This window comes from Crassostrea angulata, chromosome 2 (genome assembly GCF_025612915.1).
Source record: "Crassostrea angulata isolate pt1a10 chromosome 2, ASM2561291v2, whole genome shotgun sequence".
Taxonomy (NCBI): Eukaryota; Metazoa; Mollusca; class Bivalvia; order Ostreida; family Ostreidae; genus Magallana; species Magallana angulata.
The window spans coordinates 44,414,084-44,433,928 of NC_069112.1; the positions used below are offsets into that span (position 1 = coordinate 44,414,084).

The 19,845-nt window shown below is 31.7% G+C and overlaps 1 protein-coding gene across 1 annotated transcript; it reads left to right on the plus strand.

Moving 5' to 3' along the window:
* The first annotated feature begins 2,716 nt into the window (after positions 1-2,716).
* On the plus strand, positions 2,717-18,577 carry LOC128172453 (hepatic lectin-like). Its single transcript, XM_052838249.1, has 6 exons — positions 2,717-2,885; positions 8,645-8,707; positions 11,811-11,864; positions 12,793-12,863; positions 14,805-14,880; positions 16,035-18,577. Exons 1-6 carry the CDS (start codon positions 2,750-2,752, stop codon positions 16,262-16,264), a joined length of 630 nt encoding a protein of 209 aa, XP_052694209.1. The 5' UTR covers positions 2,717-2,749; the 3' UTR covers positions 16,265-18,577.
* The last annotated feature ends 1,268 nt before the right edge of the window (positions 18,578-19,845 follow it).

Below are 19,845 nucleotides of genomic sequence, written 5' to 3' on the forward strand. Positions count from 1 at the left end.
GATACGACCTAAACATATCTTAACCACTTCCTTCATTACTCGGGATTGCTGTCTATGTACCAAGCATCAGAATATGGCTCTTGTTCTGAAAGCAATTCGTCAGATTGGCATTGCTGTACCCCCAAACCCCGAGACCTATGTTGACGACCCTCCGATTGATCTAGTAAGAGAAGGAATTGACACGAACGAGTTTACTTTTGACGAATGGAAACGAGTAAGTGTGGAAGACAAGGGACAGACAAAGATGGTGATGCGGGTTGTCCATGTGACCAAAACAAAAGAAGAGTTTCTTGCTCACCTCGAAAAGCAAACAGCGGAATTTTCAGATCACGTTTCTAGAATGAAAGTCCAATATCAACAGATACGTTTACTAAAAGAGAAACTTCCTGTGAATCATGCAGTAATTCACATGGATTTTGCAGAAAATTACAACTGCAAGAGTGTAGAGGAAATCCAGTCAGCATACTGGAATCAGACAGGCGTGACATTGCATCCCACAGTAATATACACACGCCCAACAGAGGAGTCAGAATTACAACATCAAAGTTTTGTGATTATATCTGATGACCAGAATCACAACTCCACATCTGTGGTTACTTTTATTAAAGAGATTGTGAAGGACGTTAAACTACTAGATCCAGAAATTAAATGTATCCATTACTGGACTGACAGTCCAACATCACAGTACAGGAATAAGACAATATTTCACTTAGTGGCAAATCACCAAGAAACGTTCGGAAAAGATGCTAAGTGGATTTTTTTTTAGCAGGACACGGTAAAGGTCCGTGTGATGGGCTTGGTGGGTCAACCAAACGTTTAGCTGACGAGGCAGTAAAATCGGGAAGAGTCATCATCCAGGACGCAAATGATTTTTTTGTTGGACACAGTCAGCACATTGTTCCATGAAGCAGGTGAAATTTAGATTTGTTCTAAAAGAACATTGTCAACAAACAGAGAAAGAGATTGCATTATGGAATGCAAAACCTGTAAAAGGCACAATGAAAGTTCATGCAGTTGTTGGACAAGGATCAAACTCCATTCTAGTCGGAAACGTAAGCTGCTACTGCAGTGATTGTTTGGCTGGAAGCAACTGTTTATCGTGGAGAAAAGAATCAACAAAGCCGAAAGAAACTTTACCTACACCACTCTTTGACAAGGAAACTCAATTTGATATTAATCAGAATGATGTCACAGAAGGTAGACAACCAGTTGAATCTGAAACCGAAGAGCCTGCTGTGACCGTAGCAGCAACAAATTCAGTAATACAACATGACGAATTTCCATATCAGATTTCTTTTATGGAAAAGAAGAAAAAGATGTTTGCGTGGCCAAAAACCCCAGATGTTTTGTGGTGCAAAACATCCGACATTGTGTACACCATAAATGAGCCAAAACCCTCAGGAAAGTCAAAAAGATTGTTTATAATCGACAATGATCTCTGGGAAAAACTTGAAAATCTTTAAGTAACGGATATGTCCAAAAATTGATTAAAAACAGTTTAAATATGTTACTCCGAGCTAATAATGTTTTTGTTGATGTTTAAGTTGCTATGTTTTTGTTAAATGTTTCATCATTTACACGAAACAAAAAGTTTCATAAAGAATTTAATTAAATTTAATACATGTTGTGCATTGTAACGTACATTTTACAAATTGTAACGAAAATTACAACACAAGTCTAAGTTATTTTACAAACAATATGTTGAGTTTTTTTTATAGATGTCTTTGTAATTAATCCGTAGTATACTACATTTTCCAAAAACAAAACAAGTGCTTTAAGAAATTAAACTTATTTTAAAATTTATGTATTTAAATTTATTTCTGTTCAATATTTTGTACAGAAATGAACATAAAATCAATATATAACCATTAGTATCCATATTAATTAAAAATAGGATTAATATTAGTCACTGTATTTCTAGGATGAACATAAATACTATGCAAGATTACCTTAAAGATATGTTTTAATTTTGAAATAACAAATGTCTAATTCTGTAATGTTCGTTACAATAGAGGTACTGTTTTTAAATCTCTGTTTGAAAAGTTTATAATTGCTTTTTATTTTGTTTAAATGTTTTGGTGTTAGTTAAATGAATAAAATTTGAACACAAGTCTAGTTTTAGTCCGTGTCTATTAAACATGAATTAGTTTGTATGATTAGATAATATGACATGACATCTGATTTTGGTAAAAACATATTCGGGTCGTTTCTTTTAGCTGACAATAGATAGAAATTAATCGGAAGTATCAACGAAAGCCTAAACTGGTTTGCAGCTATTTTATGTATTTCATATAAAAAAATATAATTTATTAGGGTCTTTTCCTTTTTATGTCTCTTTTGAGAATTTACAAACCACATGTGGATTAGTAACGGATATTTCTTAGTACTTTAGTTACAAAAAAATGGTCAATGTTTGAAACGAGCTCACAAAAAATCATTTTTCTTCCAATACCCACTTTCATTTGCACCCATTTATTGAGTTTGAGTAATATATATATATATATATATATATATATATATATATATATATATATATATATATATATATAATTTACTTCCTCTATGATTTTCCTAGAAATACAGCATGGAATATTTACAAGATTTAGCTGACTCAGACTGTGTTTTGTCAATGTAACACGGGATATTCACTCCCCTAAGTGATTTTATCCGTGTATACGTTTTGAATTGTGAGCTATTCTTTCAGTTACTATTTGAAATTACACAACGAAAAAACCAAAAGGAAATAAACATGTCTGGATTATATTTGATTCAAGTGGCAATGTGCTTTTGTTTCATGGGCGGTTATTATGGGCAACCATTGTATGAAGACAGATGCAGAAACAACCTTGTCAATGGGATGGACCAACGTTTAAAGGAAGCCTACGGTAAGATTTAAACTAATAGACGTTTAAAAAATCGTTGAATCCTTATAACTAAACAGAATCCTACATATCATACTATCCTCCGCCTATCATAGAAAGGCGCCTATGACATTTTTGCAGATTTTCATATTTTTGTATAATCGAGTGGAACACCAAAAAGTTGTCAAATCCAATCTGGTCTGGCTCTATGTCTGATCAAATAGATATTTTATCCATATAATGATACAAATATAACATGTATTCAGCAGAAAAATCTTGACGTCAGGCTCTCTGAAGGTAACATCATTAATTTTAAAGAAGAACGGATCAAATATGGCTGTTATCTTAGTATAATGCATGTAAACTACAACTCCCATTTATCAATGTTGATAAGTAATAAAAGGCTAATTTGTTAAGTAATATAGGTCGTCAAGTTTGAACTTGGTTCAAGTCCAATGATTTTTTTACAGAGTTATGCCTCATGAAACTATGTTCATACAATGTTTAAAGGATTTATAGCTTCTTTTCAATTTAGCATTGAAATAACTTTTATGCTAAATTTGGCATTTGAAATTTTGGTTTCATGCAGGGGCACTCGTGGCTTATTAACACATCTAGTGAAAAGTACAATAATTGATTTGTTTCTCAACATATATGCCGCTTGTATAATTAAACAGTATGAAGCATTGCCATTAAGTGAACTGAATATTAACTTTGTGACGTTTTTAAATTTATTGCCGAGTTCTTATCTTTATTCAATGTAACCAATATATTAAAAACTAAAACAAGAATAAACACAAAAATAAAACAACAAAACTCTTGATTATTTATAGCAACGACATAATCGATTCAGCTATTAAACAACCCGTTATAAGTTTATGTTCTACAACTTTCAAATTGACGTTCCAGTCGGTGTTTACATCGTATGTCAACTTAAGGGATGTCTTCACCCTTATTGATATAGGCTGCTTTTGAACCAAACTAGAATTGTCGTCGATCAAATTTGAGAAAACGTCATATAATTTGAGTTTGCCTTAACAGAGAGCATTACAAAAGTTAAGAAACTCCCTTTTATTGTCATAAAAAGGTGGATAGAAAATATGTGCATTAACATAAACAGAGCTGACTTCATAATTAAAGCAATGTTATAGTTAAAAAAAGAAAAAAAGAAACTACCTAGAAATCTATATCACAATTGAGAGTGTCTAAACAATTTGATTCAAGAAAAAATCATATATGAAAACAAAGGGTTAAAATTCACTGTGACTTTTAAATTTCTTACGAAAACTAAAGATTGGATCAGCCCCTCTTAAATACTCAAATTGGACTTAAGCTAATTTAATGTTATTAAAACAATGGTTCCTATAAAACAATGCTGTCATATAACAGGAAGAAAAATCATCTCGATAATAAACACACCAACAGAGAATCTTGGTCAATATGTTGCCAATTATTCACACTAATTGTACACACCACTTTAAACACTTATATTAGGGATATCTCCGACACTCATAATAAAAATCAAGCCTTTCCGATTGCAATCTATGTCTGCGTGTCAATTATGATGGACATCCCTTTACACTTACATGCAGTTCGAAGAACTAATTACCACTGTATAAATAGCCTATGATGAGTTGGACAAGAGTGTTTATTCACTACAAGCCCATCCCACATCAGATCCGAGTGACTTACTCAAGCTAAATTTAGAAAATGTATTTGAATTAAACTCCCAAACATACACTGTATAAACAACTATAAGTTGTGCTACGTGGTCGAAGTGGTCCCCTGCTTTTGCAAAGTTCGCTTACATCAAATAACATAAACTTTTCATAAAATTTACACGAAAAAAAAAATGTTTCATACTTTTTCATGAAAACTAAAATCCAACCCATGAGTTACATGTATAATCATCAATTGCATGAATTCACTTATGAAGCAAACATTTTATTTTTCTCAACATTGTGGTATTCAAAAAATGAATTTTATTGGCATTCAAACCCCTGATTTAAAAACATGAATAAAACAAGATTATCTTCTTTTTTTTAAACTTACCGTCTTTAAAGCGAACCCTAAACAGCAATTAGTCATCAAAGACAATTCAATTCTTTTTTCGTATATAAATGTCATCTTCATCTACATACCATGGCGTTTGGAACATTTTTATGTCATGTGTCTTTTAAACCTGCTTGTCCAACATTGAGAAATGCATACCCGAGCTTGTAAGTTAATATCGACTATAGTAGGGTAAAATAGATCTTGGGAAGGATCATGGACTCGTATTATTTTTATTAATTCAAAGTTATACCGCTCCATTCAGCATTTTGGTTAACAAAAGATTTTACACTTAGTTTTTAGAAGGTGCAAATAACCTGTTGTACTTAAATAAAAATAATAAATGAAAGCAAATAATTTCAATAGATATTATAGAAAATTGCTTTCAACTAGTTTGACCTGAAAATCAAAAGGCTGAATTTCATTCATGGCATTTTGTATGGCTTTTTGGTTTTCTCACTTTTTAAGATTTAAAATCTTCGAAAATTGTTAAGTCGTACATGAAAACGATCATTAGAAATTATCTCCCTTGTGCCGAACAGTAGTGTAACCAATGAAATTATCTAAATTTTCAAATCATGTATTTTCTACCAATCACAAAGGCAGGAAGTGCACAACCCGGAGACTGTAAATTATATCAACTCTTTATTTATACCGTCTTGAAAGGAAGACGGTAACAAGCTAATGCATACCACTACTATGAAGGAAGGAGTACTCGGAATGCAAAAAGTTTTTAGGGTTTCGTCTAGGGCTCAGAGACGAGCCGCCATATGGGGAATGCGAGCGACCTTACTATATAAAAAGAAATCCCAAGGGAATATAAAACAGACCTTTAAAAAAGGATTCTAAAATAGAAATGCAATCAATTCTAGCTTGAAAGTTACGACAAAGACATGACTCTCGCAGCTGATAATAATACAAAGGTTAAAACCTATTCCACTAGTCTTTGTAACTAAGAATAACCCGCAAATTCGTTAACTTAAACAAAATATAATAATATATCGACAAACAAAAGGCTAAAAAAAAATTTAAAAAAAATGTATTCTCAAATTTACAAACTGTGTCACATAAAATCAAAGGGGGGGGGGGGGGGGGGGTATGCCTTACTTTCTCCCTTATTAAATATTTTACTTTTGAAGATTTGCAAATTAACTCCTGGTGATTGCAGATTTGATAATAAACGATAAGCATGATAGGATTCACGCACGATAGGATAGGATGAACGCACGATAGAACAATATATATGCACGATACGATAGGATAGGATTGTAAAGAATAACGTTGCGGGTACTGTAGGTGACGAATGGTAGTCATTCCTTTTTGAACGAGACATATGTTACTGACAATAAAATAATCCAATGGCAAGATATTAGTTTCCTTTTGTTTTGGGATACCAATGAGTAACCAATTTGTATAATGCTCGATATGAACGTGTGTTACATGTATAACATATGGTATATAATACAAGGTTTTAACGCTATACATAAATGAAGTTTTTACTCTTAAGAAAAACAAGGTATTTATACAAAAGCTTAAATTATTTTTTCTTAGAAAAAAAAGCTTAAGAACAAATTATAAGGGATTTGCATGGTTCTGTGACTTGAGTTCAATGTTTCAGCAAAAAAAAGATAAGATTAGTGATATTTCTGGATACTGACTCATATTCTAATATTAATATTTTGAATAAAGCATTTTTAACGTATGGGTCTTTATCCAAATCTCTTAGAAAATAACATATTATGATTCTACTTAAAGAATATGTTTCATAAATTATTAGAGGTTTTAATACATCTCATTTTTTTATGTTTGTAATTGGTCCTATGTTATTTGCAATCTCAAAATAGGCCATCTTTTGTTTTAATCATTTAGTTTATCATTTTCCCCTGTCTATTAAGAAAAAAATATACTTGCAAAGTGAAACAATGAAACAGGAAGAAAACGAGGTGCACTTATAGTGTTATTTTGATATTCAAATTGCCATAAACTTTTGAACTATTGTTTATCATGTGTAAATTATAAAAACAAAATGATCTTAACGACAATTTGTTAAACTGATTTTGATGTTGACTAAACATATCATGGGTTCTTTTTTTTCGATTTCCTTTTGAGCTAAATAAGGTTATAGAAATTATTTATCATATTTGAGTCTTTTGACATTTTTAACAAGACTATTAATATTGTTTTATTCAGAATGACTTGACTTTGTTCCAAATGTAACGCACTTAAAAAGTAAAAAAAAATGTCAAAGTGCGTAATTTTGCAAAGTGCGCAAAACATTCCTATAGCGTAGGTTGTTTATAGAACAGCATCTACCAATACATCAAGAATGTGTTTCTTTGTTAAAGAAAATCACGGGTAGAAAGCCATGTTTTAGCGTCCAGCTGAAATATGATTTAGTCATCCCATGGCTTCCAATGGCGCTCACATGTGAGCAGAACTATTTCTTTATTCCTATTAAGCAGTGTTTTTTAAGGACTTGTACATGAAAAAAAAGAAATCACTCGTTGTGGCTATTTAGGTAAATCGATGGCGTTTTATCCATTAACAATTGTTACTTCCATTCTTACGTCGACTCAATATATCCCAGTAAACTTGAACTAAAAGATACCACAGAGTCCGAATCATCTATTTCATACTTAGATGGTTTACTAAAGAAAGACATCAATGATAACTTAACAACAAAACTTTTTGTTAAACGACATGCCTTTAATTTTTCTTCATCTGTCCTTACTTATGAAGCAATATACATATACTATGTACCTTCATCACCTGCATATGGTGTTTTTGTCTGGCAAGTGATTGATAGGCTAGAGCATGCTCTATGTAAGAAGAATTTCTGAAAAGATGCAAACTACTGACAAACAAGTTAACAAAACAATATTATCAACGGTCTCGATTGAAATTATCATTCTACGATCGATACAACGACATGGTCAGCCAATACTTCAATGTACAATCTTCCGAATGCTGATTGAAGTTCTACGTAGTTATTGTTATGCCATTATTAACCACCTTCTCCGCACTATAACGTATAACCTGTTATCCTACAATCACGCATTTTGATGCATATACCTTTATCCTGCAATCACCCACTTTAGTCGTTTACTCTTACGACTCCGACAACATGTAATTCATTGTTTTATTTATTATTCATCTATTTATTGATGGTATCAGAATAAAGATAAATATATAAAAAAAAATATATCATTGGATTTCGAAATCTTTTGCAAATAATATTTTTTCTTTAATTTTTGAAATGTCCTAGTCGCCTGATTAGTTCGCTAAGTTTGGAGAAATCCGTGTCTGCTATGATCCTGTTTTGTATTTTTTTTCTTCTTTGGACGTTTGATTTTGAATCACTGTTCGTTATCACAACAATTTATCTATAGAAATTGTAAAAAAAAAAAAAAATATCTGAAAACATTGAGATTTAATAGTAGAGAATTTCAACAAGACACTAAAATTCAGTATTAAGATAAAATGAACTTTTGATAGGTGACAAACTTTGCGAGTTGTGTCTCTAAATAACTGCCTAAAGTGTAGTATTTGTTACCAAATGTTAACAAAAGTAAAATGTGTAAAAAAAAATAGTGGATGGATTTTTTTTTCTAAGCCGTACGAATTTGAAAATGTTTGTTATGTTATTTTTTTGTTTGTTTGTTTGACATGTCACTGACGTAACGCAATCAGATCAAAAGTTAGGCTTCAAATTTTACATTTATTCTTAACAGATCGGGACGTGCTATTGCAGACTCAAGTGGACAACTTAAAAAATCAACTTGATATTGTTAGAGGTATGTTTATGAATGAGATTTTTATGTTAAGTTCAACAATTAAGCAAAATTGTATATACATTTACTACCTTAACTATTTGAATTATTTAATAAAACACTAGATTATTAAAGTTCATTACCCAAAGATATGATTCATAGAAAAGTCTTACAGTTATTGGGTGCTTAATTCTTATTGCTCATTTTTCTTTCTTTTTTTTACAAGAAAAGTTAAGCATTGTAACATTTGCCCCTGAATTCGTCAAGATAATATTCAGTAAATATAAAAAAGAAACATAAAATCAGTAACGTAATGACAAAATATCTTATTTTGTTTTGTATAATGGATAATTTTTAAGCGCATTTAAAGGTTGTCATAGCATTGGCGGATCCAGAAGGGGAGGGGGGGGGGGGGGAGTTCCGGAGGTTGAAACCCCACCCCCCTTTCTCTTGGACATGTGTTTTTTTTACCATTAAAAGTATATTATAGACGACTAATTTCAATTTTTATTTTATGTTTCACAAATATATTAAAACACAAATACTTCGAAAAATATCGTATTTATAAGAATTCTGTACAAACAGATATAATATGTAAATGTGTCTATATTAAGTTGTTTCGGAATAATAATTCATACGAATACAGTGTAGTTTAGTAAAGTATAGTACGCTCCCTCAGCATCCGGTTTTCATTTGACTAAGTAAACGTGGAGTATTGAAAAATTACGTAAAGCAATATTGGATAATAATATATAAATACATGTTTTCAAGACTCAGAGTTTTTGACACAAGAAATTCGTGGAAAGGCTTTACAGGATGTAAATCAAAACACAACAGTTCGAAACATTGTTGAAGATGCTCTCGCATCTGCGTTAGTGCCAGATGATATAGAGCACCAATTTAGGAGAGCACTTCAAATTCCCGGTGATGGAAATTGCTTGTTCAATTGCGTTTCCGTCTATTTAGCAGGTAACATTTCCTTTCAACACAGTTGCGTGTTCTTATCGCTGCAGAATTGCTTATTAAAGGGGCATGGTCACGATTTTAGTCAATTTTTTTTTCCAATTTTAATGTTCACAATGCTTCAGTAAGGCATTTTCAATAGGCAACCAACATTTGAGTGTCATTCGTTGAGTTATAAGCAAGTTAGAGAGCTTGCAATTCTGTGCTATGTAAACAAAGATTTTGTTTACATTTTGAATGTTGAAGTGAAAATTCCAATTTCAGACCTAATGAATGTGTTAAACGTAAGGAACTGTTTATTTATGCTTCAAATGAATAAGAAGATAGACAAATCAGCTTGAAAAAGATTTTTTACTGGTATATTGAACCTATGTAAACAACAACAGGGCACGAGCCTTGTTTACATGACAAAGAATTGTGAACCCTGTATCCTGCTTATAACTTTACAACTGACCCTCAAATTTCATTTGATCAGTAGAAATGCTTTCCTTGAGCATTGTAAATAATGAAAACAAAAAAATAGAATTTGACCAAAATCGTGACCATGTCCCTTTAAATCTAAAAAATATGCAAACCATCCTGTGCTAGAAAACACGGTGTCACATACAACGACATTTACAGATCACGAGGATATATTTTTTTTTACCTTTTACTTACAGGCGAAGCCAGTGACCTGTTTGACAGAACAAGAGACAGAGAGGCGGCTATCCGCTACGAGGCTCTGCTTACGTGTGTCGATAAAATATAGTCGTCAATGATTCATATTCTGGCCCTTTCAAACGTACTTCAATTAAATATAGAGTTTATGTATCCAAACGGAAATGAAGGACTTTGTCCTCTTTTTCATGACCGCATTTCCCCTTTCGATTCACTTTGAGTTGTTGATGCAAATATTGGCATTATTTGGTCACGAGATGGTAATCTAGATACAAGGACTGGATTTGCATATGCACTTTACTGATGATTGTTGTGAAGTGGTTTCTTACTCTGTCCCTGGGTGTTGTAAAGATGTTTCTAAATCTGTTTCCAAATGTAAAGATATTTCTAACTCTGGCCCTGAGAGTTTTACAGATGAGCCAAACTCTGTCCCTGAGTGTTCTGAAGCATCAGTTCCGGGAAAAAAGTTAAACATTGATACATATGAGTGGCAAAAGCGGGAAAACTACTGCTGACAATGTTCAGGAGGAAAAACCTTCAAAGGACTTTGGTGATGCTCAGTCATGTTTATATGACATCGGGAGATAAACTTTAGTTCATTTCATTTAACTGATCAAGAGAGGTATTCATTTCTAAAACACCACTTTCGTCCTGATGAAAACTTTTCACAGTTTTGCCAGCAAACCGTTATTAAAAGGACACGCTTACTTTCCAATATTCATGGTTGATAAAATATCCTTGGTTGGTTTACAGTCCCATTTTGGGCGGCGGACTTTGCAAATATTGCATTTATTCCCACCTCAGACAGGTCGTGGCAATTATGCAGTTCTCGTTTCAAGACCATTTGTAAACTTAACTAAAGCTGTCAGCAAAGAAGGCGTTCCTGAAAATCACGCAAATTGCGATTATCATTAAAAGTCAAAGGATCTTCTTTCGCTGCAGTTATTCAAAATCCAAAAGAAAGTGTTTGATATAGACTTTAAGAGGCCAACGGATTGATATACAAAAAATGAACACATTCTTAAAAGCATTATTAAAGTTGTCTTGTTATGTGGAAAACAAAACATCGCATTGAGAGGCACAGGGACGACAGCACTTCTACCACCGGTAGAAAGGGCAATTTCCATGCTATTTTGTCATTGCTATCTGACAGTGATAATGTTCTAAGGCAACATCTCTTGGAGGGTCGTAAAAATGCACAATACACTTCACAAACAATTCAAAACCAATTAATATTTATCATTGGTATGTTTATCAGGAACCACCTTACAAAAATTTTAAAATCAGGGGAGGTAAATTCGTTTTATAGTGTAATTCCCGATGAAGTTACAGATTCTTCAAACAAAGAAATCCTCTCCAAGAATTTTTCTATAGCACTTTCTATATCATCTGTCTGGAACACCCCCCCCCCCCCCCTTATCATATTGCTGGGTCCGCCTCTGCATAGAAGTACAAAAACTGATTGCACTTAGCAACAACAATAATACTGGTTTTTTTTTGGTTTCAGGGACGGTAGAATTTTTACAATTTCATCGTATGTGTTTAAATGAAAACGGAACATGTAAGTCTTCTATTCTGTCTTCATCAGTCTGTCTGTCTGAGATGACGGACATATATCGTTTGATATTTACGCATTCACTTTTTGAGCAATTAGCTATTATTCCTGCATACCATCAGACTGGCTCAAAATGTCAAAGTAACGCATGAATTATTTGGGTCACTCATTTTTCTATGTACTCATACCAACAACTTTTCGTTAAAAAATCACGTATTGTAATGAAACACGCAATTCAGACATACGAAAAAACATATTTATTTTACAAAATTACATTCATTCTTTGCGGTTTTTGAAATAATGTTTGAATAAATACCATATGTGTAAGTTTTTTATTTAGTGTTCTATCTGTGATCTATTTGTCTCTATATCTATCCCACTATCTATCTATCTATCTATCTATCTATCTATCTATCTATCTATCTATCTATCCCACCATCTATCTATCTATCTATCTATCTATCTATCGTAATCAATACGTAAAACAATCATCATTACAGTTATCTTAAATATAAATATAAATGCAACTTAAATATTTAGCAATATATAAATGAAATTACTGTATAACTGTAATGCACACGCTAATAACAATGATACAGGAAGAATAAGTATGAGGTTAGCCAGAGAAAATAGTTATATCTATCAACAAGAACAAACTCAAAATTACCTTTAAATTTGTTCTTAACATATGCCTTTTCAAACGAGATCCATTTGCTCTTTCGTGTTTTATCTGAAAAGTATTCATATGCATGTATTTTGTCTGCGTAGTTCATAATATGCTACCATTTTAGGTCATCTGGTATTAATATTAGGACAAACTAAAAATGAATATTACTAAATATTTCTTTACATCTGAATTGTCTGAAGTTCATTGTTTTGCAAATACAGTTCAGATATATCGTAACCAATGTACTTTTTATCAATGTACACTCAGATTATGAGGAAAACTCCTTCAAGAATCAATATTGTTTCATAGAAACTTCTTTGACCTGGAATGATGCAAAGGTACGTTGTGTTTTATATTCGAATAACCTACCAATTTCATTTTTTCAAATATGTATACATCATTTACACTTACTTTGAAGAAACAAACATATTTGTCCGTGTAAAAGTAATCAAAACCACAAACACCCCTGCGAATATGTTTGGAATGTTTTCTTCGTCGTTGCTTAGTATAAAATAATGTAATAAAGTAGTAAATCCAGAGGCCCTCTAATGAAAATTGAAATGAGATTTCCTTGATATTTGTTCAAATCCTGTGAAATTTTGAGCGGAAGTAAGTGTTCGGATGGTATTCTCAAAATACGGAATTATTGGTCGTGCTTCATATCATATTCTACCTTTTTTTTTTGTTAAAATATGAAAATTTATTAAGGTATATGTCTTATGTCATCATTTAGTGGTTATTTAAATTAAAACATGATATTCATAACAGAGTTATCGAAAATATTAACATAGGGTTGCTTGATAAAATCATAACCATGTTTGATGCTTTTGGTGTGCAATAATATGCTTGTTAAAAAATGGGTGACTGTTTTGTATAAAAATTAATATTACGTGTCATTTTTAGAGAATATTCTGCATAAGATAGTATAGTCTGTTTCACTTTTGATGCTATATCTAGGTCAGGCGCAGATCGAAAATTAATCCTTAGGAGAAATCGCTACTAAGTATGTTTAATGTTGAAACAGCAAAAAACAAAAAAAACTATATTTTCTTTTGGCACATTTATTTATAGAACTCATTTTATCCACCAGTTAATGGTGGTAAATTTCAAATAAATAAACTTCTACATTTTATATTTGACTACAAGTACAGTAAAACACGGTTATAGCAAACACCCTTACACTGAATTGACGCTTATAGCGAAGTGATATTTATTCCTTGAGACTTTTTTTTCATGATATAAACTTGACGGAGATAAAGAATTACACTTAAAATGAAGTCCCAGTGACTTTGTTATGAGCGTGTTTTACTGTACCTAAAAAGTTGGTTTTAAAAGTCTAGGAAAATAACTAAAAACACGAAACACAATTTTTACAGCGAATTTAAAAAGGTCAAATAAAAACACGTGGTCTAAATTCAGATGACATAAGATTCGCAGGAGTGCTAAGCCCGCCGCACTTTATTGAATTTTTTGGCATGTAATTTTTTTTAAAATGTACTCAATCAAGCGCCGAGGGTTTCCTTTTCATATCAGCAAGTTTTTAAGCTTTTTGAAAAAGCCAAGATATTTTTGAAAAAGTGGTTTTGACGTGAAATATACTCCGTTACCAATATTCAATTTGACATCATTTTGAAGGAGGCCAAAAGCTTGTTTAAAACCTTTTATCAAGGGACTGTAGGTGGCAGTTTATATACATTCAGTTAGCCAATAATGATTTGTTAATAGATGTGTATATGTAGTACAAAAATGACATGACTTTTTATTGTGTTTTCTGAAAAATCCTGATAACTTGTCAAACAAATTTATTGTTTTAAAACATCATTTTATATTTAATTCCTTATATCTCTATGCACCTCTTAAATGAAGTATATATGGCAGACTAAATTTAAGAATTTTTGATATAGTTTATTCTATCAGATGGCATTTTTAATTGTCACAGGATAATTGTCACTCCATTGAGTATAGTAATGCACGTAAAAATAGAAGTTTGTCCTTATCGTTAAAAAAGTTTTGTTTTTCGTTTTTGTCACTTTCCGAAAACAAGGTTATCAAGAATAACAGTAAAACTATAATATGTGCTTATGTTCTCACGATTTTAACTTTTTTATCTTAATTAATATAGAGAATGATTTCATTTACCCATCTACGATATTCACGTATTACCTCTGAGAATGTTAACATAAGTATTCTGTGTTAAATGTTTATAAATTCTCTATCGATTTTTAAAAAAAAATCCTTCAGTTTTTGCAGATATTTGATAGATTATGAATTTTTTACAGAAGAAATGCGAATCATTTAAGTCGTATCTTCTCGAGATCAACTCGAAAGCAGAACAAAACTGGTTGAAAGATAAAGGTAAAATGTGTATTTTGTGTATTAACATTAATTCATAATTCTTTAAAATCATTCGTGTTTGAGAAACTCTGAAATAACAAGATATTTGCCCAAACATAATCTATTTTATGCATAATGGTAAATCTTGAAAAATATGTTTTACATTAGAAAATCTCACATGAGAAATGAAATAAACTGCAGAGCATTGTATTCACTGTTTTGAAACACACAGCCAACTAAGCACGCTGGACCAAAATAACTCGACACTAAAGATAAGCCACATCACTTAAGTACCCAACTACTCAATGTTTTTGTATCAACAATTTCTTGAGAAGTATATCACTGAAATCTGTAGAAATACATACTTAGATAAAATCAAAGACAATGGGGGACAGTCATTATTCTTCCAAGTTATGGCCAATTTAATTTTACCTTTTTGCATCTAAAATGCAGTTTAAGCCTGATTAGGAATTGTTGTCAGTAATTTTGATTAAGCAAATCATTTCTTCATATATTGTATTTAATAATGCATAATGGTCACACTGAATATAGGGATTAGAAAAAAAAACTAAAAAGCTGCATATATTCTTTTGTGATCTTTTTGCACATAGACAATATATATAGTTACAATTTGATTTCAAATGAAAAAATTTTGAATATCAAGAAATTTATAAGATTATTCCAGTGTGCATTGATATGCATTCAGGTAAAAAAGGTAAAATTTCTCGAAAAATTTGATTTTAAGAAATTCAGACATTTTCTAGATATTTGCATGATTTCATGCTAAATGTATATCATTCTTTCAAGATTTAATTGTGTACATGTCACAAAGAACCTCTGTAATATGTTACAAACCTACCAACTGTTAAAAATGTGAATTATAAAGTATAATAAAAGAAATGTGTATTAAAAATATCAAAAATTGCTTGTTTCTGTCATTTTCGTCTAAAAAACATTTTGCAAGAAAAAATGGTTCCCCTAAAACTTTCTTTAAATCAAGTGGTTTTTCTTAATGAATGTTGTGTATTTATGAAATAATCATTTTTCTGTGATGATTAAATAAATGTAATTATTCATTTAAAATATAATCATCAGCGCACTGAAATCAAAACGTGAGAATTAAGATACCTTAGTTAAATCTCATCTTTTTTATGCACAGACTCATTTATTATTAGTTTCAGGAGGCAATTGGTGGACAGGCGCCATTAAAGATAGAAATAAGAACATCTGGGTATGGGATCATTCAGACAGTGAACTGGTCTTCACGAACTGGGATTCGAAGGATTCCCAACCGAACGGCGAGAGTAAGGACAATGATGAAAATTGTGTTTTGTCAGAGTTGGGTTTCTGGCATGATTATCCGTGTCAAGACACATTTAACATGATTTGTGAGAGAGGAGAATAAGAAGCTGCGATTGTCTATGTCAGCAATGTCAAACTTTAACCGCCGCCTGTCCTCCCGATGATGTTACTAACGCCAGTATCTGATAGATGTATTTCTATGTATATTTCTTGTGTGACCGATGTGTATATTTATTATTTGCAAATGGTTTAACATTTCAATTCCTTCTGTTGTTCTTAAGTGTAATTACTCTATGGAAAAATGGTAATGATTGTACATTGTTTAAAAAAAGATATTTATTTACTCTAGTTTTGATTAAAACAAAGTTATAATTATAATACTTAATGGAACGATGTACAGTGTAATAGCTCCTTACAATGTAATAACACATTGTTTTCGCCTCGCCTTCTATGGACTTTACCGACCCACAAACTTCTGTAAAAAGTCAGTAATAAACCTAATAAGAAATATTGTAAGGGGCCTTCAAATAAAAAAAAATACAAGACGAAAAAACTGAATTGTGACGTAAGGAAATTCATGATTATCTAACGAGGAGTGGTGAGTTTATTAAACCGAAGGAAATTCTGATTGAGGAGTTGGATATGCATTAAACAAGATTCTTAATGAATGCAAATAAAGCAAATGAACCCGACACGTTAAAGTCAAGTCAAGGAAGTGTGAACCGTTATTTGGCTGACAAAAAGTTAAACATTAACATTGTTACTGTCTTCCTTGGAAGACGAAATAAAAAGTTGAAATAATTAAAAGTCTCTGGGTTGTGCATGTCCTCCCCTTTGTGATTGGTAGAAAATACATGATATGAAAAATTACATTTATTTCATTGGTTGAAAAACTGTCCGGCGCAAGGGATATAATTTTCTGATGATTTTTGCCTACCTATGACTTGACGATTTTCGTAGGTTTTAAACTTTGCATATTAGATACTGTAAAACTAACATGAGTAGAACATGATGCTGAATGCCGTGGTATTAAGTTTGATTTTATTTTAATAATACAATCCTTCCTAACGTCTCTTTTTTTCCTACTATTGTCGATCTCAACTCACAAGCACGCACGTGATACGTATTTCTCAATTTTAGGCACGTTCGCTTTCGGTTTGGTCGATTTGAAATTATTAGCATTCTCACCCCTCGTATGTGCATGATAGTTTATTTGCACCCATTTATTTTACCCGGCCTAACCTTAAAAGTGCATCTCTATCTCTCATAGCTGATTTTATATAAGATTGATATTATTATAATGCTGGTGCAGTCAGTGTGAAAACATAACATGTATTGTTGATATGTTGATGAGCAATTTGTAAACATGAGCTATTCAAAATTGTAGATATATAAATAACAAAGGTTTATATCAATCATTTTTAAAACATGAAACAATTCGTACATAAAAATGCCTTTTCTAATTGAATTGTCTCATAAAGTTATCAGATTTATCATAATGTGTTATTTACTTACATTTTTTTCAAACCTTTGTTTCTAATCAGTGTGGCACTTTTCAAATTACTCTGCAAATATCAAAAATTAATTATGGGAAGTCGTACAACTTAATTTACATGCATAAGACATGTCAACAGTAATTTGAACATTTTATGAGAGGTCTACATATATATTTTGCAAGGATGGGTAAAATGACCAACAATTTAAATATTTGAAAGTTACACATACATATTCTACCTAAAAAGAACCATATATGACCATGCATGTAGATACCTCATTTAAAGAAAATCAGAAGGAGACATGCAGCCATTTGTTTTTTATTATTATTTTTTAAATAGTAAAGAATCATAAGTATGAACCCAGGTGAGAAAATTTCAAACAGTGTTATGATAGTAATATACTGAGTTATAAAAAAAACTAGTAGTAAGAATTAATGTGCATGAACATCTTATATCAACTAAATGAATGTGTACATGTAAAGAATATTTAAAATGAACTGTCATAGAAGAATTTTAAACACAGTAGAAATATGTTATTGATAAGCTGCTCATCAATTTCCAGAAAATGAAATCAGCTGTTTATAATATTTTAGCCTGTACTGTATTGATTTTCAGAAAATCAAATCAGCTGTTTTCACACAGTCTTGTGTTGTTTACTTACAAATTGAAAAAAAAAAGTTGTGTAAAGCTACGTATTGTCATTACAAGTAATATGTTTTACGGTGCGACCGTTGGGGCGAGCACAGCATGTGATCAAATAATGAATTATGATAAATCAATAAAAATAAAAGTATCAACGTACCGTAAATGAATTTGAATGCAAAATAAAATATAAACATGCCTATTTTTTCTAGTTAATTTTCATTATTCATAATTTATAAGATTGTTTATCTCAGATACAATGTTGTTGAATAATAAAGATTTTAACATAATGTTTATTGCAGTTTATTTCCTCTTTTCTTGCAGCAGACATTTTTCTTAAACCTACATATAAAAAATTGACTTATCATAGAGCCCCCCCCCCCCCGTTTAAAAAAAAAATATAATTTACGTATAAAAAAAATTTGCTGATCATATAAGAAAAACGGTTTTGGACCCCCCCCCCCCCCCCGGGAGGATGTAATAAATGTGAAAATTAAGATACCATTGAGCAGTTAAAGAGCTAAATGCATACCACTGGCGTCGGAAGCAAATTGAAAGTAGTGATACTACGCACTCACCATTCCTCACCCGGATTAGAATTTCCCTGATTTTGAGAATTTCTTTTTCATTTTGCTCGTAAATATTTTTTGAATGACGCCCCCTTTTAAAAAAACGTTCCTGGAAATTACTGTAAATATACAGTGAATAAAATAAATGTGAGCATTCATCCAAATGAGAGCAGGTTACAACTGTTTCCTATTAAAAAAAAAAAGATGTCCCCATTCGCTAGCTTTGCAAGATTTTGAGAATATTTTGATATTTATATTTCAGCAGATAAACAATAACTACTTAGAGTAATTTCCCCTTATTGTGACGTCAAAGTTTACGTCGGTCAAGTGTCGTCTGTCTCTTTAAAAAAAAACACTAAGTGAAATATACTGTTTTGTTTACTTAAAAAGCATGAAATTCTTGAAACTACACAATTTATCTGTTTCTCATGTTTTACTTTGATTCTCGCGAGAAGGAATCAAGTCTAGTGAGATCGTCCGACATTGATAAATTGCATTGTGGGTCGAAATTTACTGACTCCGAAAAATTCTGTGGGATCAATGTGCAAGAAATCCATTGTGACGTCACTCGAAGGAACGACAACTCTGTTAGTCTTATGTAATGGAATTATTTTATTTACAATGCATGATGTACATAGTCTTTATCTTGTTCTCGTGAGAGTGTGAAATGGGAAACCATATTTACAGGGAATTACTGGGACGATTAAAACAAGGCATTACTGGTCCGATTTACTGACGCCAAAAAAATCCGTTGAATGAATGTGCAACTATAGTCCGAATTTTCTATTCACACACGCCTTGCCGGTGGAGCTCGCTTCGCGCCGGCGAGCTGCGCTCGCTATTATGAACGTATTCGTATCTTTTGGTTCTAATGAAAATGATCAACAATTTAACGGTCTTGCAATAAAGCTATATGTACATTGTATAGGCCTAAATGTAAACAATACAGTCTCTCCTCATGTTTTGAATGAAACAAC

Excerpts from the sequence above, each read along its gene's own strand:
- LOC128172453 (XM_052838249.1), top strand. The coding sequence starts at position 2,750 with ATGTCTGGATTATATTTGATTCAAGTGGCAATGTGCTTTTGTTTCATG. Across the intron at positions 11,865-12,792 it reads TTTAAATGAAAACGGAACAT|ATTATGAGGAAAACTCCTTC; the intron begins GTAAGTCTTCTA and ends ATGTACACTCAG. Across the intron at positions 12,864-14,804 it reads TGACCTGGAATGATGCAAAG|AAGAAATGCGAATCATTTAA; the intron begins GTACGTTGTGTT and ends AATTTTTTACAG.